Source organism: Halichoeres trimaculatus, unplaced genomic scaffold (genome assembly GCF_033239565.1).
Source record: "Halichoeres trimaculatus isolate MK-OKI-2021-1 unplaced genomic scaffold, fHalTri1.1 fHalTri1_scaffold_24, whole genome shotgun sequence".
NCBI lineage: Eukaryota > Metazoa > Chordata > Actinopteri > Labriformes > Labridae > Halichoeres > Halichoeres trimaculatus.
In genome coordinates this window covers 2260692-2283341 of record NW_027437202.1, presented here as the reverse complement: position 1 = coordinate 2283341, position 22650 = coordinate 2260692, and the positions used below count along the sequence as shown (strand labels likewise).

Below are 22650 nucleotides of genomic sequence, written 5' to 3'. Positions count from 1 at the left end.
TGTGTGTGTGGTTCTTGTCAGATGGATGAGTAATGAGGTGTGTGGCTGTGTTGTGTGTTTTCTTGGCAGCTACAGTGCATGTCACCGCACACGTGTGTGTCTGTGTGTGTGTTGAGTGTTTCTGTGTATGCACTCTGCAGGATCACAACTTGAGTGTGTTAGCCGCTGCACCTTGACCCTCATCGTATCCATCACATCAGCTGTTGGAAAACACAAACACACACAAGCAGTGGAGGCGCAATCCTCCAGGGACGGACCCAATGATACACATGGCGTCTGGCTGCAAGTACGAGAAGTGAGGAGTGGGAAAAACCAAGAAGAAGCAGAACTTTGCAGCTCTAATGAGCAATCAAGAAGTTTCTTGTAAGTGTCAAATAGTTGTAAAGTTGTATACGTTTCCTTTTGGCACTACGAAGAGGAAACATCCCATACACTCTCACTGTTTGCAGATGATACTCAGCTTTACTTGTCAATATAGCCAGAAGAAACGAACAACTTATCTGAACTGAAGCATGCCTCAAAGACCTGAGAAGAACATTCGTACTGCTGAACTTAGAGAAGACTGAAGTCAGTCACCTCAGAGAGGCTCTCCACTCTCAAATCCAAGAGGTTTCAAGGACGGCATTCTTTCATCTTCCTAATATTAGGAAAATAACACACATTTTGTCTCAGAGTGATGTAGACAAATTAGTCCATGCAGAGCACATCTCTCTAGCATTAGCATTTCTACACTGACTACCTTTAATATCAAGAAGAGAGTTTAAAATTCTGCTTCTGACTTACAAAGCTCTTAACAACATCAGGGCGGCCTATCTTAAAGAGCCCGTTGTTCCATATCATCCGTCTGGGTCATTGCGTTCTCAACATGCAGGTCTGCTCGTTGTATCTGGAGTCTCTAAAAGTAGTATGGGAGGTCGAGCCTCTAGTTATCAGGCACCTCTTCTGTGGAATGACTTACGGGTTGAGGTCCGAGGGGCAGACATGGTCTCAACCTTTTAGAGTAGACCTAAGACTTTCCTTTTTGATTAAGCTTACAGTTAGAGCTGGATCAGGTCTAAACCAGCTCTTAGTTCTGCTGCTATACGTTTCGACTGTCAAGGGAAAACTGACACATGGGGCTACTGTTGCCCTCTATCCTCTGTTAGTCTAACTTCTGATCTAAGCCTGGTTTCCACCAAGCAGTCCGGTTTGGATCAGCACAGTTTGGCACAGGTTGGATCAGTTAAGCCTGGTCCTGTTTGCGTTTCCACAGCCAACCGTGCCCCTTTGTGGTAGGCGGTTGTAAGCCGATAGATGCGTCAGTTACATAATAGCATGACGCAATAGTAGTGCGGCACAGTGTACCCCGCTAATAAATCCAACAAAGAAGAAAAACTTCTTTGTAATTGGCATGTGGCTTTTTGTTACAAAGTGCAATCAAGCTTTGTTTCAGAGAAGGCTGTGTGCCTCCAAGAGAAATACAGCAGCCACTGTAACATAGGAAGTGACGACTCTTTCAACCAATCAATGGTTTGTTGCAGCTCTACCTTTTGGGATCAGATCAGTTTGGTCTGTAACCTCAACAGCGGAGTTCTAAAAAGTGGGACAGCCTTTTGTGGTTATTTGGGGATCTGTCCCAGGATTAGTCAGTACATGTCTCTGGGAGTGTCTGAATTTGTCTCAGAGGTTCCTCTTGATTGTTGGTGTGGAACTTCAGTTTCATCATAATCAGCGTAACATCATCACCAACATTTCTCTCTTTCTTCTTCGTCTAAACCACACAGTCTCCTCAGATGCCTGTCGAACATGAGTCTGGTCCTGTCCGAGGTTTCTGCCTGTTAAGGAAAGTTGTTCCTCTCCATTGTAACCCATGGTGGGTTAAGATGAGATCAGACTTCTTGTCTTGTTCTTATCTTATCTTGATGTTGGGCTTATGAAACTGTATTTATGTTAAATTTCCAGCGAAAATGTTTGTTATGATATGAACTAAGATAGATGTATAGTTGCAGAAAGTTTACTACGATCAGGAGAAGTTGCTTTCAGGTCACCTTACAGCTTTTACAGCGTGTTTTCAGCAGCACTCCTCTTTAAGTTATTTAGACTCCAAAGCGTGTTGAAAAAGAGGAAACAGGGCCCAGGTTTAACTTGTAGGAATCCCCCTTTACAGTCTCGGCTTCTTCCACCACGGCTGAGGGCACAGCAGACAGACTGTAACATATTAAAGTCTGACTTTCTGCTGTGTTAACATGTATTGCATCAGTGCACCTCGAGGTGTTGAAAACCAGCCAAAAAAACGTGGGAGGCAGCGCGAGGGGAAGCAGGACAGGAAGAGGGGATGAGGAAACATAACGAGGAGGAGGAAAGAGGAGAAGAAGTAACGAGAGTTGCTAATAAACGTCAGGTTTATTGGTGATGAACATAACAGGAAGTCTGAATCGATGGAAGGAGGAGGGTGTGTTTAGCACCGCTCAGCCTTTTGCCAGTTTTATTTTCTCTTCTGATAAAGACAGAGGGACAAAGAGAGGCGTGTGTGTGTGAATCAAAGACACAAAGACCTCAGCTTTCACCAGAACAGGCAGCAGAATCAATTAAAGGGGCAGGTCGCATATTTATCACCAAATCGGTCTTAATTACACTTTATCTAGCTTTCAATACCTCCTCTGAGACAAAGAGGGGTGTGTGAGAGCTTGTGTGTGTGTGCGACTTGTATGTTAGTGGTGGGTGTGTGGAGATAAGGGGCTGTAGAGGAGTGGTACAGTGGATGAGTGAGGATGAAGTGATAGCGTATTGATCTATGGGAGTCCATCAGGCCTACGACTCGATATGTCCAAGAGCTGTGACGGACTTCTGGTCTAACACAGAAAACATGTATGTAACAGAAACACACACACACACACACACACAGAGGAAGCTCTTTGTTTTCCTTTGTGTGAATATAGATTTCATGGTTTATGATTGGAGCACAACTACAAACACAAGTGTCACCCATGCATGCAACAGTTAATCCTTTAACCAAAGGCTCACATGCAAAGAAACTTCATAATCACTAAAACCTGATTCATGAGTTTGCATTTGCTCCCTGATACCATTTACATGCATATTAAACACCCCATTATAAAGGCAGATAAGGAGTCATTTTTAAGAGAGTGAGGAGATATGCTAATTTGTAAGTTGGTGCATGCAACAGCTCCTTAAAAAAAGAGGATGAGGTTTGAAGACTTGGATTGTGTCTCCAGAGGATGAATTTGTATATTTCTGTGAAGATGTTTGAAATAATCTCTAATGAGCATGCTCAGTCTGGCCCCTCTGTGTTGTTTGAAGAATACTCAGCCTGACAACAGAAAATAAGGACCCTGCCATCACGTCGAGTTTTGCTGAGTCACTGCTGGGGAGAGCTACAGGACTCCCCCCCCCTGCCCATCTCGCCACAACATAACAGTGTGACCTAACACACCCTGGGAACACACACACACAAACACACACAGAGGGACAAGAAAAGGCAGCGAACAAAGCGGCCTCCTTAATGGCGGCATGTTTGAAAGAGATGGAGAGCGCTTGAAAGGCCGAGCTTTGTGAAGTCCAGCCTGGAGCGTGACGCCGGAGCACAAGAGGAGAAACACTTCTCCATCTTCCATTAGGAGTGAGCACGCCACAGACATGTTAATGCAACATGAAAAGTTGAGGCTAAACTGTGTGTTTTTGATGCTGGAAATCAAAAGTAGTCGAATTTGTTCTGGGACGGAGCTCCTGACTCAAATTACTTGTATGTTAAATAATTTTTTTTCCCATTGAAATGAATTGAAATGCCATAAATTAATTCTGCCCCCCCCCCCAAAACACCACAATTTTTTGTTACATGTTCTTGAATCAGAAAAATTAGGTTAAATTCAAAGCATATTCTACAAAACCACATTACAATAGGATGTCCTGCAATAAACTTGTTGGGCAGGTGGCATTAAAATGCACCATGGCACCCCCAGTTGCAACTTTTCCAGGGTGTTTTTTTTTAAATTAAGTCTGAAAGTTGTGCTTCAACAGTGAGCTAACTGCTTCTAGCAAATGATATTTTGGTGTTCACGAGTAGTGGTTACCTGAAGCTGGATCACAGGAACACACTAATCCAACTTTTTTCTGATACCAACACTGATACCTGCAATGCAAAAAACTGCAATCTTATCAAGCGTTTTTGTCTTATTTTGAATAGAAACTGTCTTTTTACACTTGATATGAGCCACATTCAACTGATCAGTCCAAAAAAATGTTTTCTTTCAAGTTGTTTACAGGGAAAAATTAGGTCTAAATTGTTGTAACAAGTAAAAAAAAAACTACCAGTGGAACAAGAGAAATTTGCTAAAAAATTTGCTTAAAACTAGAACAATGTCTTAATGCAAGTAACTTTTTTTCTTGTTCAATATTAAGTAAAAAAAGAAAATTTTACTGAAAACAAGACAAAACACTTGATAAGATTTCATTCATTTTGCAGTGTGGCCCCTGGTGTCAACCAGGAAAACACTTTACCTCAGAGGTCCGCAAATTTCATCACACTTAGGTAATAACTAGACAAGTTTTTTCTTATTTCTTTGAAACTAGCACATAACTTCTTTGAAACAATGTCCAAATTTATTGTTGCAAGTCACAATTGGTAGGTTACTGGTTTTTTTCCAGTTTCTTTGAAATTTACTCCAAATTGCAAGGTAAGAAGGTGACGATTAGCAAATAATTTGAAATAAAATCACAACCCACCACAAAATGTTTTGTGGTGGGTTGCTATTTCCAGAGAAGCAGGTGATAAATAGCTGCTTAGTTCTTGAATACAGAAGTTAGGTTCATTATTTCCTCTTTGAAATGTTCAGTGAATATTTCAATTTCCCAATAAGCAGTTTATAGTTAGCTATTTGTTATTTCATTTCACCAAGTTCTTTAGTACCCTGTTTGTTGACATGCATAATTGAGATCAGATGCAAAATGATAAACCTTTATGATAAGGCCTTTAATGTTTTAAATGATACAACTGAAGGCTTCAGATGTGATATTCACTAGTGTGGGGTTGTTAATTGGCCTTACCTGATTGTGATAGACACTGGAAGTACAGGCGCACTGCAAAACAAAATCTGGCCAGAATTTATGTGCTAATTTCAAAGAAATAAGTAAAAACTTTGTCTAACTATTACCTAAGTGCGGTGAATTTTGTGGACCTCTAAAGTAAAGTGTTACCTAATCCAGTATCAGTGTCAAATAATAACCTGAATGTCCAACTGTGTGATGAGTGGTATAAATTCTTCTTTAAACTATAAAATATATCAGTGTTTGCAACCAGCTTGGTAAAAACAAAGCTTAAGAATGTTCAGGAATTAGTATTCAATTGTGAACTTTAAAACCCTGTAGCCGGTAAAGCAGAAAAAAAAGGGTAACATCTCGAACAAGTAGCCGAGAGCACCTGTTAAAAAAAAAACGCCAAGCGCTGGTTGATGGATTTGCGCCTCCTCACCAATACCCAATCCAGCTTTGAGGGGCTGGATCTGACCTGTACCCAATACCAGGATTGTAACCTAAATCTTACCCCTCAACTCAAAGCAAAAATTTTAAGTCTGTGCAATTTATGTGTCGGGGAACCCGACTCACCGGTTCAGGAGACCCATTTCTGAGGTCATTAGTTGAGGACGTGGCTTTGATCTCCAGAGGCGGGGCCAAGGCTGAGTCACTGCTGCTCCTCACCAGCAGAGGTGTGTCTGGGAGAAAGATGGAGAAAGGAGGTGTGATGAATATACACTGACTTGAACATCCACAGTCAGCACTAAAACACACTCACATGCAAACACTTTGTGAAAAGCTTGAACAGAGAGAGGTAACACATGCAGGTCTGAATCTATAACAAAACAATTCAAAAGATTCTAATTTGGATCTTTGTGCTGCAGCGTTTTTCATATCCAAAGGGAGTGGTGTGGGTTTTTTTCCTGTGGATGTAAAACCAAAAGCAGGGTGTTTTCAAATGTAAGCCGACAGAGGAGAAAATAAAGACAGGAGAGAGAAATAAGAGAAAGGGCGAAGTAAACAAACAGAGAGAGCCCAGAGAGATAGTGACAGGGAAAGAAACCTCGAAATCTTCAGACACAGAAAAGGGGAAGGCAAACAAAACTCTCCTCTTTCCTGTAATCAATCTCTCTTTGGAGGGTCAGTGACAGGGTCCTGGTCCAACGTGGACAGAATGCAGAGAGCAGAGGAGGAAAGAGGCCGAAAATGAAATAACACCATCGAAAGCTTCAATCGTTGTTTTTTTTAATTAGGACGTGAGATGACTTCTGCTTTCTGGAACTTTCAGTTTGTGATATTTCCCTTCAGTGGAACAATCAACAGCATGTGAGGTCTTATCTAATTTTTAAAAAAAGCAGAACTCAAGTCAAAATGTTAGACAGAAACTACACAGCAGGATTGCGGTAATGAAATGTGCTTTGATTTAACACGAGGGGAAAAAAGGAAGCGTCTCAGAGCCGGCATCAAAAGGCATCAGATAAATACATCGCACAGCGCTCGCAGGTATCAATGGCTTCATCTGATCATCTATTTATCTCGTCTGCATCTAAAATAGGTCAAACACTGCAGATACTTCTCAGTGTGACTGTAAAGGTGTGAGTAAACCAAGTCAGACACAACAAGGATGTTTTTAAGCGTTTAAGCATAAGAAACAAATTTGTGCACATGCAGAGGAGTAATACCACACAAAAATGACTTTATGTCATCTTAGAAATCGCACACACACTCCCGCCCACACAGGGTCAGCGTGGCTGCTCCAAAGCTTGCAGCTACGGTCAATACAGCTGCACTCTGGCTGGAAAGTAGCACAGACTACTCCAACAGTTTTACAAGAAGAAGACGAGGCGTTGCTATATCCCGCCTAAGGAGGATCTCTGAATTTGCAATGATAATTCACCACATGGTGTTTAGTCGAGAAACTTAAACATCTGCAGGGGGAATATCGGTGGAGTGCTCTTACAGGATGTGATGTTTGGCTGAGATTTGTAAGACACAACAAAAAGTTTGAGAAAACTGCTGCGAGACTGTTTCACCTTCAGTAATCTCCACAAAAAGTTCAGGGAAGTGATACAGTGATGAATGCACAACACGGAGCATAACAGCAAGGACGATCAGTGCGTTAAAATCCGAGATACCTGCGCAGGAGCAAGGCCAGCTGGGTGAGGAAATGTCACCTGAGAGGACTTCCTGCAGATTTAAGAGATAGGTTGTGATGAGCTGTGGAGTTACGACACCACGCTCCATGACAGTGTCAATGATGCCACTTTGAGAGGTGGCCAAGGCCGCAGCATGGCCACAGTCAGGGGCCATTACCCGGTGGTCAGTCCCATAAATCCTCCTCCGTTTATCCGCCCAGTCAAATCCGCCTCCATCAATCCTCACAGCACTTACAGCGAGGCGTGAGCGTGTGAAGGAACCTGAGGGTCACTAGCTTTGACCTCTGACCTGCGTTGACCTGTGAGGGGTCAAGAGGCAGCAGAGAGGGTCAGAGAAATCAACAAAATTGACAGTTTTGATCCTCTTAGGTCAGCTCCTGCTTAGACGGTCATCAACAAGATTGTCTCAGAGCCATTTCTAATCAAAGGTGACTGGGTTAGTGGACGTGGGCTGTAGCTGTTTCTGCAGAAGTTAATTTGCCTTTTCTTCAGAGCAACCACACTCTTTTGGAAAACAGTTATTCTATTTTTAAAACTAGAAAAGCACTCAGAGAGTGCAGACTGTCTGCTACAATTTGGTGATTGTTGTGGGTTTGTACGATAATTTGTTACCTGACCTGATCTATCTGACCTGTAAGAAATTATGGTGACCTTGTCTTGTATTGTTTTGCAAAGCAATCTGACCATTTATCCTGAGTTAAATGTACATATGGTGAAAACAGCCCTGTCTCACAATGATAAAGAATCCTTTAAAAAAGTCCTGGATCCAGACGGTGATCTGAATCACCTCCAAAATTTAATCACTTCTTCCTTATCCCATTTTGAACATTTTCTTATGATTACATCAAGATCTGTTCATTAGTTTCTGCTATGTTGTTCACAAAAACACAAAAGTAAAAGTTAAAAATATCAAATCTCAAAAATGGCATTGTTGGATAGACGATATGTCTTCACTGTTTTTATTTCTGACAGTCCAACTGTGTTGATACGCACATGGAAGATTCTCTCTCTGCCTCAACGACCTCAGCCGTTTGAGTGTGACGCTGTGCCAGTTTGCGCCTGCCTTTCAAACATGCTAATTATAGACACAAAATCAGCGACCACTAACAGTTTTTGGTTTGATGAATCCATAGACTGTATAAAACATGGACGTAGTATCTCTGACGTCACCAGTCTATTTGTGAAACGGAAAATGAAGCACATCAGCTATAGCGGCCATATTGGTAGTGGTAAGGGTTAGCAATAGGGCGCCTGTCGGTCACGTTAACTGAGCTGTGACTCTGATTGGGCAAGCTTGCGATCTTAATATCTGAACCAGGAACCAGAACCAGGCTGTAAATAGGTTAATTTCTGCTCTGAAAATGGCTTTTTTTGGCTCTTCAGCATTGTCTCATATTCTTAGACCAGGGGTTGCGGCTTGGATAAATCACTCTGCAGGCGCTAAATGACTAAATTTACATCTCATCCTCTAAGATATGATTGGCTAATCAAATGTCAAAATGCTATCCACCATGTCTCATATTTCTACTGAGGAAAAGTTATTTCTCAACATATGTCTTTATTGTTTAATCGCAGAGGCCTACTCTGCAGTATTCTCTGTTTATACACAGTGTACTGCTACTATAAAAGGGTAGAGAGAAGTGGTTTGCCTCCTGAAACAGAGCTGCAAAGCCACAACCACGAGGTACCCTTCGACTTTAAATATCCCTCGCCCACCACACTCATCCCGGCCACCTCCCGCTTCAAGGCCGGAGAAACAAAACTGAAACAGACCCAAGCTGTGTTCCCCCTCCCCGTTATCTTTCCGTTGAGATTTGTGTAATTGGAGAGACCTGAAGAGGCTTTGTGGACTCTGCCAGCTCCGTGTTTATCCGCCTCAGACTCTCCATCTGTGGCTCTCTCTGTGTCTAACTAGGCTGCTTATGCAATTCAGGGTTTATTTTAAGAATTCGCTCTTGTTTTCAGCCGTGGATGCTGTAGTGGAAGTTCACTGGCGGGGCAGGGATCAAAACACGGTGGAGTCATGTTGCTGTCTGACTGAGTATGTATGTGTGTGTTAGGCTGGCTAATAATCGGAGCGTTTGCCTTTCAGTGTGAGTAATATTTCTGTGTGTTTTCCTGCCACGGGACAGGGTGGTCTTGTTTTTCTACCGATCGATAGCTCAGGCTGCTCATGGGATGATGCGATAAGGACTCAGCCTTGTGTGTGTGTGTGTGTGTGTGTGTGTGCAGGAGCAGATCAATGCAGGTCTAATCATCCCACTGGGGCAGTGTGAAGTCCAATCAGCCTGTTCAAACAAGCAGCCAAACCTGAAACACAAACACTTTGATGCCTGACTGATTACTGAGCTACTTCCTGTCCTGTGTGAATGCTAATCAGCCAAACTTAAAGAGAGGATTCAGATTAGCTTGGGTGTCTCCTTTGCTATGAAATGATGTTACAATCCGTGAAGTGTCAGCTGATCTCACGCCATCCTCAATCTGTGCTGCGTTGTTTAACCAGCTTCTTTTGTCACATTCAGAGAGTCTGGCGAGGGGCGTCACGGGGTCACATCATAACTGAGTTAGTCAGGGTTCAACAGGGCTGGGGTGCAGGATGTATAGGAGGTGGGGGCAGGAGGAGGTCCCACTGGGGTAAAGACAAGGCGGGTAGGACTTAAAGGAGGAGGGTTGGAATTAGTCTATTCACGCTCGGCTGGAAACAGGGCATGCTAACAGGCTACAGTGCTAATCTAGTTAGCGCTGGGAGGATGGGGGTGACGGGTGAGGGTCTAGAGGGCCTGGTGGGGAGCTGGACAGCAGGTGGTGGAGGCTGAATAGTAGAGTGGGCAGAGTGGAGAGGGGTGGCAAAGGGCAGGTGTGTGTATGAGCGGCTGTTTTCTCCAGCAGATGGAGAAAGGAAGCAGGGTGGTCTGCAGACTTCTCGTCTGGCACGGACAAAAAGGATGTTGTGGATTATTTACAGAACGTATTTATAGCTGGAACTTAAACCGAACAAATAATTCACAAGACAAAATCCCCCTCAGGCGGATCGCTGACTCGTCTCGTGATGTTTCCCAAAATTCATCCGCTTCATCCATACACAAGAGGAGCAACCACAGCCGCACATTCACGAACTAGAGCCTGAGTTTCTCTCATTCTGCTTTAAAATCTGTGACCTTAATCAAGCCTCTGAGCCCTTTAAGCAGAAAAAGAGGATTTTTTTTTCTCCCTGCGACACTTTTAGCACAGGGGATCATTTATTAAATCTATTCAGCAGTAATAGTATGACTCCACACTCTCAACACTGCCTGACATTGAAATTCTCTCGCCTTTCTGCTGTTGCATTCACAGATGAAAAAGGAAGATAAGAGCAACAGCTAGATACCGAGGGGAGCTGAAGGAGCAGAGAGGAGCAGAAAATAGACTGGTGGAACAAAAAAAACTGTGATAGCACGGAAATAAAAAAAAGAGGAATGAGAGGCTGAGTGATGCAGGATCAAAAGCAGCTTTTCGCTCATTTTTCTCATTAAGTTTTCAGGTTTTATAATTATTGGAGCTATCTGAAAGCATCATTTAATCCAGTGAGGTCTCTTTTTTTTGCAGCTAGGGACAAAAATGATGCAACTTGAACTAAATGGATGATGTGTAAAGCACTACTAAAGGTGGTGGTAAGAGTATTTCATTGGTTTTAACGCGATAAAAAATGACGACATCATGTTTAAAGTGTTAATTTATCAAGATAGTTTCAGGGTACATCCATCACCCTAATGAAGCACAGAGGGAAGCTTTCGTCAGTGAAGGAAGAACAAAGTCCTGACAAAGACAGAATGAAGAAGCAGAGTCGCTCTTATTAATCTCACGTTCATCATTAAATCAAACAGCTTAACAGACTTCCTTTAAGGAAGAAGGGGAAGAAATTGACACATGAGCGACAATCTCTCTTTACAGCTGTTTCATAAATGTACTTTTTGATTTTTCTCACACATCAACCCGTAAAAACTTCCTGCTGTTCCACAAATCTCTTTCTCACATGCAGAAAGATTGTGAGAGTGTTGATTGGGCGATGTTTCATAAGGTGTTTGATGATTCTGCGGAGATTAAAACTTTGACATGGATGTGAAAACAACAAGAAAAAACTTCACACTAAGTTGGGAAAGTTTGATGATGCTACGTACTTGCTTTGAGGCTGGCTTCGTTCACTTCGATCTCCCCTCTGGCCGGCTCCAGGTACTGCAGGTGGGGGTAGTAGGCGATGGGTTCGGGGCTGGCGGTGGCGCTGGAGTAGCCGTTGGACATGCTCTCTCTGGGGCTGTCCGTCCTGCTGCGAGGGACTTCATCGAACACCGCCACAAGCTGGAAAAGACACACACACACAGCGTTAAGCTTCAACACTTTGCTGTAGGGTGCTTACAAGTCACATGTGGGACACGGAGTGTGTTTGTGTGGGACAATGCTGATACCGTGATGCTAATACATGGGTTAAATTTTTAAATTATGTCAATCTAACCCTGAAAAAATAATATTTTTCAATGAAACCAAGCTTATAATTATATGAATAAAAACAACTGATTTGGTTGCACATTTGTGTTTTGTTTTTTTCTCCCTTTAATTGAATTTTTCTGATTCAAAAGTCAAGGAATGCATTTGTCACAGGAAAACAATAAATTGGTGATTTGTTGGTCGTGGACACCAAACCACCACTACTTTTGCTCCTGTGTTTGTCTGGAGATCCTTTATGTAACCATGGCTGCATTGTTTACATGTGAAATCAGCTGATAGCAGCCTGTAGCATGTCAATGCTAACTGGTGCTAGGCCGGATGTTTCCCCACAAGGTGAGGAGAAGGGGGTGAAGACGCTGTGCTGGTTCTCAGGTGTGAGTTAAGAAGTGACGACATCAACCTGTCCTTCCATCCATGGCTAACAGAGCTAACACTGGACACCAACGCCACATTGGAAGAGCTGGAGCATGACTGCTGAAGAAGCTCAGTCCTGGACCCTGTGGAGGTGGAGGCTGGCTGAACTGGAGAATGATGGACAAGCTGACATCATTTATTTTCTTATGGACCTTTTTGCACTTTCTATACACTTTCTTACTTTTGTTTTTCTTTATATATTTGATTCTTTCAAACTTTTTAATATGGTCTGGAGTCAAAAAAGCAAACTAAAAAACGCAAAAATTGTAAATATCCATGAATTGCAATTTAAATCAAATTGGCACCCCAAAAATCAAATCGCAAGACCATCCTGATTGGGTGAGCTGATTTCTGTCTCCTCAGCAACAATATTTGTCTTATTTAACCAAACGTCGCAGCAAAGACTCAGAGGTTCAGGGCAAGGCGAGGTGTGCATGTATGAAATTAGGAGTCAAATGAGATCTGACAGGAGAATGAGAAGCTGTCAAACACAATGACACGGCTGCCACAACGAGACAGGGGCGTCCAAATGAAGCGGGGATAGAGGGCAGAGGGACGACAAACATCCCTAATTGAGACAGGGACATGATGGCAGATAGAGCGAAGGGGAACGCGTGTGTGTTGGCGAAGACGTGGGTTTGATAAATGGGCGTGTGGCGGCGTGACGCTCTCATTAGGTGGAGGAAATGACCACTTAATGAAAAGCAATAACCGCAGAGGAACAAGGGATGGGAATAAAACAACAGATGAGTGGAAGACGTCAATTAACGACAAAAGGAGAGCGGATGCTTTGAGTGTGTGTGTAAACAATAAGCAAAGAGGAGGCGGTGAGATATGTATCATCCATCAAGCCGCAACGCCGCCTCTCACCTCAACCTCCTGTGATTCAATATCCTCGTGACACCTGGACGGCGCCATGCAAAGACGATTTGACTGTTTTGTGCGAGAGAAAGGAGAGATGAGGAAGAGGAGGAGAAAAGAAATGACAGAACGCCGAGAAAACAATCAGATTGCGCCGCATGATGGATGCTCCTCCAGCTCTTTCTCTCCCTCCTTTATCTGCCTTCCTCTTCCTTCTTATCTCCCCGCGACTTTCTTTCTCCAAACTCGCTGACAGCATCAATCAAAGCAGGCAGAAGTCTCGGAGCGTGGTGGTGATGATGTGCGCGTGCGGCGGCTCAGTCGTGAGGCGCCATCAAAAGCGATTCATTCGTTTTGAACAACAACAACTTCTTTAATGTGTTGGAGGAAGGAGGGAGGGTGATGATGATTTGCTTTTCTGGAGTTTATTTTTTTTTACGGCTGACACAGGCAGGGGAGTGATGCGGATGAAGGCCGCCCTGCTGCTTTCTCTCATCACTCAATCAAACATGAGTATCAACAGAGTGAATCATGCATCGCTTCATTTGGAGCAAGAAAAATGGCCCTTTGGCTCCTTTAATCACAAATTTTACATCATAACCTTAGAGGTAGGGTCTGCAGGAGTTCCCTTGAAACAAAAGTCAACTTTTACAGGAATAATCCTGCACAATCATCTCCTCTGGGCCTCTATACATGTGTGTCAGTGTCTATGTCTGCCTCAAACCCTCTCCTCTGCCTGGGTGTTGATGTTATGGTTATGTCGGGATGTTTCTGGGCTGAGCCTATCACAGAGAGCCCAGCGTGCAAGTGACTTTATGTGTAGACATTAGCAAGTGGAAGCTAATGTGAGTAGCTACGATAGTGGACATAACATGGAGAAAGAAAAACACAACCAAAGTGAAACAAAAAGCCAAACAGTTGCATTTTTTCACTTAACAAGGTTGGCTAGTGAGCGTGTTAACGTAGCTTCAGTTGGAGGATGTGGGTGTGTGCTGCTGCTGGCACTGAGCCAAGGAGGAGGAGCCTAGTTTGAATGTTGTGTTTACTAACAAGGAACGAAAATTCCTGCGAACCCTACCTTGGAAGTCGGGATTGGCGAGAACTGGTATCCGTATAGGGCCAATACCGGCCTTTTTCAAGGTATCCATACTTGCAAAGGCTGCAGATACCAGCAACCGATACTCAAAGCAAAACAATCTTACGACAAGCAAGTCCCTCTGTTCAAACAACATGAATGAACCAGGGAAACTTAACAGATAAACTGTTTATTTTCTATTTCAGTTTTTTCATTTTTTCAATAGGGAGTACTCGTACTGGTGTTGTTCTGATAAGAGTGGTATGGAACATCCCTACTTTAAAGTGAACTCCATGCTATAAGGTGACGACTCAATCTTTTTTAATCCTGCATTCAACCAACCTAAGTTTCTGCAAACTTGAACAATCTGCATATCTCTTCGGGTGATCATTAAAAAGAATTCTGTTTGTTTTTCTGTAATTCAACCCAGACTTTAATATTCTAACTTTCCTCCCCTGTTGAAACAGAATAATTCTGCTCAACGCACTTCAGGAAACGCTGCTTATTTACTCCTTGTTACAGATCATATTCAGCCAATCTGTGCAGAAGGGATCATTAAAAGTGTAAATACCACCAGGAAAACGTGTGGAGGGTTTATTTTTCCAAAGCAAACAGCGGGTTTGCGGCGCTGAGGTGTTTTTTTGGAGGACCTGGTAACCCCTGGATGGAGAACAGCACCTTGATGGCTCGGTGTGTTTATCTAACACAAAGGTTTCTCTCCTCCCTGCTGACTGCCATTAGTATTCCAGGTAACAAATCGCCTTATTTTTCCTGCTGCGTCTGTGGGGGGATATTGATATGGACCTGGGGAGGCTGCATGTCAACTACTGTTGAATAATGTGACCCCTATGTCTCATTTCCATAACACACACACACAAACACACACTCACACACTGATACCCGTGCCAAATACAAATGACTGAAGCCTTTTTGTTGTCATGTTATGATCGTCGGTAAATCAGGACGTGGCGCTTATATCCAACGTGACCAGACTGGCTGTGAGGACTGTGTGCGTCTGTGTGTGTGTGTGTTGCAGAGCTAAAGCGATAATCATGACATACATGAAAGGCATGAGCAAAACCATGCGTGAAGCAGAGAGAGAGATAAACACTGTCTGTGAGGATCCCCATACTCGCTGCCTAGAGGTAGAAAATACTGCACTTTACGCTCAGCAGTGAAATAACACACTTATTTTTCAGAGAGGAGAAAATACACCCACCCACACCATGTATCCTGTAATGCTAGAACACATTAGTATTTTGCTAATTTTGATCAACCAATGCATGTTGTGAAGCCTTGTGCATGCTTCGGTTTAACCTACATTACATCAAATGGCTTTGCTGTGTGCCAGGGTGCATTTAGACTGAACTACTTACAGAGAAATGAGGGGAAGCAAGCACAAACAGGCTCAGGATGTCTTAAAGCTGTGTTTTATTTCTGGTTATTTCAGTCTTCAAACTGTGGCTCTTTGACTCCTTTGCAGTGGCTCCTTGTAGCTTTATAAAATATAAGTGAATTAAAGATTTTTTTGATTTCTTACAGAGGGTATTGATGATTAGCATTTAGCATTTTGTTGAACTAATTCTTCATCCCATCTGTCAATAAAGCCACCGCTCTACTTCGACTCCTACAACATCAACAGCCCACCAACTTTCCATGCACCTGTGGCTAATCTCAAGTTTTTCAGCCCTGGGAAGATAACTACATCTACAAAAAGACAAATCTGGAAGAAATTACAGATTTTTATTCTGTGTGGATGGATTTAGTTGACAGACAAAACGCTGGCTTAATTGGATACTTAATATGTGGCAAAACATAAGCAAACAACAACTAATGACAAGTTGAGTATTTAATCAATATATAAAATCAAATTAAAGAATTCTTTCAAAATTTTAGAAATTTTAGAATTTTTTTTTTTTTTTTAATTGATTGAAATTTTGGCAGATTTTTAAAAAAAATTTGTTTTTGTTTTTGACAATTCAAAAACGTTTACAATTTTTTAAAAGATAATTTCTTTTGCATTTAAAAAAATCAAATAAAAAAGCACTTTTTTGGCAAATTTTTTGCAGTTGAAATTTTTAATTCAAAAAATTTGTGCAATTTTTTTACAGTTCAAATTTTAAATTAAACTTTGACATTGTTGAAATTTAAAAAATTAAAAATTTCAACAATGTCAGAAAATTAAAATTAAAAAAAAGTTCCAAAATTTTTGGAAATGTTTTGAAATTTTGGGAATTTTTTGGGGTGTAAATTTCAAAATTTGTACAATTTTAAAAAAATTAAAAATCTAAGACATCGAGTACACAGTTCCAGAAATCAAAACACTTGTTTTGATTATTATTCACTAGCTTTTATCATTGCATAGAATTTTTTTACTTTATAGTATTGACTTTAATCCAGGTGAGCTGAGGCAAAATGCAGTTTTTCATGCACTGCTGTTTTTTAATTCTCACCACCAACTGCTGCAAACACTGCAACAGCTTTACATGTTGCAACCTCCACACAGAAGTGTTGAGCATTTTAATAACTGACGCACATGCGAGGAATTAATTAGCTCCATGCATCACACACACACAATCACACATATATGAGCCATAAAGGATGAGCAGGCGCTGTAAAACATTGTTTAAACGCACACACACACTTTACCACTCATAGAGGATGAACAGTGCCCCCTTGCTTTAGTGGAATGCGACTGCATGCTGGTGCTCCAGGAGCCTCCAGCCTTTACATAAGCATCACTACACACACACAACCTCACAAACAAACATACACACTTCCCTATTTCATTCTCTGGTACTAATCAACCCATTTTTCTTCCCCTCTCTCATCTCTGTCGAGCACTGCTGCGTGGGTGTGTGTGTGAGCGTGAGTGTGTGTGTGTGTGTGTGTGTGTGGTAGCAGTCTATTGAGATGCTCTGCTTTGTGCTGTTGTCATTTATCTTACGACCGCTTCCCTCTTCTGCGTTTTCTCCCTCACACACTATTCTTCATTCTCTCTTTGAACGAGGGATGCATAATTCAGAAGCATCTCGGCGCGCGGCGTCCTGACAGTGGTGTGGTGGTAACCCAATCATCTCACATACATACACACGCTGAGGCAATCATATATACAGTACACACACACACAAACACACACAGGAAGCTTCTGACTCATGCACTTCTTTTTTTTTTTTTGTCAAAGTGAGACGATTTTGGACAGAGCGCGAAAATCTGAATCAGAAAGGAGAAAATAAAGGCCTCCACTACTCCACGATCCAGCCGGTGTGTGTTTTCAGAAAACACCACAGCTGTATCTGACAGCCTTGCATTGTCGGATTGGGATGTGTTGCAAGGCCTACTTTTGCATCTCAATGGAGTCTGGGTGCTGTTTAACATCTGTTCTTTCCTTTTTCAAAATAAGGTGAAGAAGCCCTTTAATATTCTCTACAAAGAGCAGGCATAATGTGCAGAGAATGGGTTTCTCCACGGTTGTAGAGTGTGGTGAATACTGACAGTGTTCAGGTTTAAGAGGTGTGTCACCACAGCTGAGCAGAAATCCAGCTCCTGATACCCATGGCATCATCAATTTAGAACAAGACTCAGGCACTTCTTTGCTTTTATAATAGACGAGCAGGTAATTGTAATTCGTGACGCGTTTAGTGAAATATACCAACATCACACTATGGTATAATACATGTGAAATCAACTCACAAATGGGTTTAAAAACAATAAAAAAATTGCTCTGCAAGTAAAAAATGAAGGAGCTTAAAGCCTTTTGTCTCCTCTCTGCAAGTTTCAGTTACACAAACCTGTTCAAAGATGTCTTCATGGAGGATTATCCACTAGACCTGGTCCATTTCTCGAAACGTCCCTCGCGATCCATCTCCAAATGTTCTCAGAGTGATTTAGATCAGGGGAACATCAGGATGGCCCAAAGAGTGAGCTGATTCCTCTGGAAGAAGTCCAGAAACCAAGTCATCACCACAGAGACCAGGGCCCTCAGTCATGAAGGAGGCCCCCTGCAACATCTCCACAGAGCCAGCCGCCGTTTGACGCCCCTGACCAACTTGGAGCTCCATTGGTCTGTTGAAGGATCAAGTCCAAACGGCGAGTTTGTGGCGTTGAAGGAGACGAGGCCATTGAAGATGTGTTTTGTTCTTTAAGCTCTTCTCTCTCAGACGACGTCTAATGGTTATTGGGCTCCAGTAACAGCCTTTAGTTGGGTCCAGGATGGTCCAATGTCGGATCTTCTGGCTCAGTGCTGGTAAGATGTTTCTGGGTCTACCTCTGGACTTTTTAGTTCCATAATCCTCAAGATCTCAGAAGAAATCCAAAATGACCTTTGCTTGTGAGGCTCAACAATCAGACCACGTTCACCGAGAGAAAATTTTTTAGCCTTTGACATCAGGAAGAGGCTGTGATCTTCATTTTTTGATCAGCTGATGAACAACAGACATCACTCCCATTGCTTCTTTTTTTGAATTTTGAAACTCTACTTTTCAAGATCTAGCAGTGCAAAATGTTAATTCCTGCAATTTTCCAACTGTGTATTACGCAAATCGTCCACAAAGCAGTGTTCAAACAACACTCCAAAGAGGTATTTACATGAACTCAAGCAGATATCAATAACTAATCCACGTTCAAGGGCACAGCCAATGCAAACAAACACATGTGCACAGACACACGTTTCCAGGCCATGGGAGGAATGTTTGACCTGTGTTTTTTGAAACAAGTAGAAAATCGTTTGTATTACCGGTGAGCGCGGGTGTAATCCTGCTTCTCCTCCAGCCTGAATCTATACAACACACTACCAGATGTGAGGGATTACCTCTCAGGAACACACACACCTGGCTGCGGGCCCACACACACACAGCAAGTCAAATGAAGCAGGGAAGATTAAAAAAGAAAACAAAAGGCGGGTACAGAGACACGCTGACTGCCACTCATGAAGTGGAGCATATAAAACAGATGCATACTGCAGCTTGTCGAGGCAGCGGTGAGCCTGGCGTTCACAGACGTCACTGTTTGAACCTTTAAATGTCTCTTTCTTACTGTTTGAAGAGAAGCCAGCAGATCCAGTGTTCGTCATTGAACATAACGCCTCTTTGATGCTTCAGACACAGCGATCTAAACACTACAGAGCAAACAAAACGCAGCCTGTTTTTAGTCAGCGCGGCTGCAGTGGTTTAAGCATTTGCATCCATGCAAATTTAGCAAATGATGACCCAGATATGTTGTTTTGCTTCAGGGACAATACAACAGGAGAGGAGGATGGACTCTGCCGTATCTCTTCAGACCTGGTGTTCAGCAAAGGCTGACTCAACAGGGGATGACAGGAAAGAGGAATACATGCAGAGAAAATGTTGCATCAAAGAAAAGTTACAACTAGCCGTGCCTACTATTTTATCTAAAATTCAGTATGCAGTAGTCAGTATGCGAAAACTTGCAAAATCTGCAGTATGCCAAAAATCCCCTGATGCCCTACTGATCCAGGAAAATTTCTCAGTGTGCAACGGACCAGTCTAACTGGCATACTGTTTCCCACAATGCATGACGCTAACGCTGTTCGTCAATGCAGGTTGCAGGTTTTGGTGAAATACCGCCATCTACTGGAATTAGTCAGCATTATAACTACAATACAACAACACTAACGTTAGACGGAAGTGAATCGGTTAATCTCGTCACTTCCAGTCGTAAAACAGGTGAATATAGAGTCAATGGCCCGTTCTTACGGGCTGTCCAGACTCTGTATTTCCGGAGTGAAAGTTTGGTCCGCATTGCCAACAGTAAGTCAAACTTGTTACCAGTCAGGGTTGGACTCCGCCAGGGCTGCCCTTGGTCACCGATTCTGTTGATTATTGGTAGGATTTCTAGGCGCAGTCAAGTGGCGGAGGGAGTCAGGTTTGGGGGTCTCAGGATCCCATCTCTGCTTTTTGCGGTTGATGTGGTCTTGTTGGCCTCACCCAACACTGATCTCCAATTCGCACTGGAGCAGTTTGCAGCCGAGTGTGAAGCAACCAAGATGACGATCCGCACCTCTAAGTCCAAGGCTATGGTTCTCAGTCGGACAAGGGTGGATTACTCACCCAAGGTGGAGTGAGAGTCTTTGCCCTAAGTGGAGGAGTTCATGTATCTCAGGGTCTTGTTCACGAGTGAGGGGGAAATGGAGCGAGAGGTTGACAGACGGATCGGGACGACATTGCCAGTGATGTGGTCGCTACACCGGTCTGTTGTGGTGAAGAGAGAGTTGAGCCGGAAGGCAAGGCTCTCAATTTACCAGTCAATCCACGTTCCGACCCTTACCTATGGCCACGAGCTATGAGTAGTGACTGAAAGAACAAGATCCCAGATACAAGTGGCTGAAGTGAGCTTTCTCTGAAAGGTCTCTGGACTCAGCCTTAGAGATAGGGTTCGGAGTAGAGCCACTGCTCCTTGGCATCAAGAGGAGCTAGATGAGGTGGTTTCGGGCATCTGGTGAGGATGCCTCCTGGACGCCTCTCTGGGGAAGTGTTTTGGGCATGTCAAACTGGGAGGAGACCCGGGGATTGACCCAGGGCACGATGGAGAGATTATACCTCTCAACTGACCTGGGAACACCTTGGTATCCCTTCAGAGTAGCTGATGGAAGTGGCCGGGGACAGGGGTCATTGGTCTTTGCTGATGGCACTGCTGCCCCGCAATCCGGATAGGCGTTGGAAAATGGAATGGAATGGATATAACTTTTGGTGTAGGATTAAAAATCAAATTTGATGATTCTGTGTACAAAATAGATTCTTAACAAAATAACTGAAATGCCAAGATCTACCCACAGATTGTTTTTTACTTTAATAATTACGACAACTGCAAACCAGAGCAGTATGCTACAAAACAGACCCAACAGAACAGTCAGACTACATACTGCAAGCAAAAGCAGTAGGTAGTAGGTAGTGCGTACTATATACTACATTCACATGCAGTATGTAGAAGGCAAAAACAGCCACTCACGTCCGTCCAAGAGGCTGCAGTGATTGAGCATGTGCGAGCACACACACTCACAAAGCGAGCCACCAGCTGAGGTACCGCAGCGCCCGCTCTGCACCATGACAAGTCACATTATTATTTATGCACACTCATAAAGGGAGAGGGTAAACTCTTCATAAATCACACATGCCCCAGAGGCCGAGAGGGAGGAGGAGGGAGGAGGGCGGAGGGGTGACGGGGGAGCTCCAGGCCTCATATTTCTCAGAGCGGCTACACACAAATATCAAACCGGCTCGTTCATCATTCCTGCAGTGCAAACACATCAGCGCTGGTTACACTGGTTTCACATCTGTGGACATGACACACAAGCACACAAAGGACTGCATGCTCCCCCCCTGCAAACTCATAACCTCCCCTCATAAATGTGCATGAAAACACACACACTCACACACACATAGAGGAGGAAATCACACTCATGTTCCAGCTCTCTTCCCCAAAAGTCAAGAGCCGGAGACTAATAATCAGCTTTCTTTTCCCTGTGGCCGCCGCAAGGCCAGCTGCTCCCTCCAACCACCCGCCTCCTCCTCCTCCTTCCTTCCTCGCGGGATCTGACAGAGAAATAGAAGGAGTGATTAACTCTGAGCTGGGAGGCTGGCGCCCTCTCACCTGTGGCTCTTTCTCCTCCACAGGCTGCCTCCTCTTCCCTCCATCTGCCCTCCCTTGACATTTCAAACCATACGTCACCTTTTTTCTTCCTGCATTTGCTGCTTTTGACTGATATTAATGGCTCTGCAAAGGTGTTACCTGCTCTTTTTATTACAACTCTTCATAAAAATATTAATAACTCACTCATTTCCTGAGTGGCTTTGATGTAAAAGCATCCATTTCTGGGTCAAAGGGCTTCCATGACCTCAAAATTTCTCCCAGATGCCGTTCTTCAGCTCGGATTACATCTTCAGGCGTAAACACACGCAGGTTGGTGTATAAATGATCTATACATCCTCGGCATTCAGTGCCTGCCGTTGCCATGGAAAGCCAGCATCACTCAGCCTGAGGGTGTTTTGTGCAGGAAAAGAAAAAGCTGCCTCACCTGCAGCTTTTCACACACCCATCAACATATGTGTTCCTGCCAACGCGCCTTATTAGATAGTTATTGACTCAACATCAAAGGCTGCAGGGGATTTGTGCAGCATTACATGTCTGCAAGACTCACAAGCGGAGAACACCTCTTGACAGCATCATCCATCTGTATATACAGAGGTGAAGGGTTAGCAGCTCCAACTACACAGTCACCTCGACGAAGGAGCTACTCCGAGTACGTCAGATCAAAAACTGCACCTCCTCCTTTCCATATGTCGTTCCTATATCAGGAGTAGGCTGGCTAATGAGTGGAGTGGCCTATTCAGACGCATTACCACTCGCAGCGCTCTATTCATTAGACCAATCAGTTCTCTGACGAGGACGAGAGGCCGTGAAAAAAATGACTGACAACAATAATCGTGTGTTCTGGTGTGCAAAACAAAGGGCACAGATGTGGTTTCAGCTGAAATCATTAAATACTCGGAGCTAAATGAGCGAGATTCAGTGTTACACACATTTCTCCTTCAGTAGCTGTGGAAGTACACACTGCTGCTGCACAAACACACACGTCCGGGAGTGTGACTTTCTGCTGATTTGAGTTATTAGCAGTTGGAGTGAGCTGAGATTTAG

The 22650-nt window shown here is 43.3% G+C and overlaps 1 protein-coding gene across 4 annotated transcripts in view; it reads right to left on the bottom strand.

Annotated features, from left to right (window-relative positions):
• Positions 1-22650, bottom strand: part of LOC141786059 (partitioning defective 3 homolog B-like) — a 152947-nt gene that overhangs the window by 108913 nt on the left and 21384 nt on the right. For all 4 annotated transcript variants that reach the window (XM_074664760.1, XM_074664762.1, XM_074664761.1 and 1 more), the window contains exons 3-4: positions 11324-11501; positions 5602-5708 (exon numbers count right to left, since the gene is read on the bottom strand). In XM_074664760.1, the coding sequence (XP_074520861.1) occupies positions 5602-5708; positions 11324-11501 (285 nt within the window). The remainder of the gene's footprint in view (positions 1-5601; positions 5709-11323; positions 11502-22650) is intronic.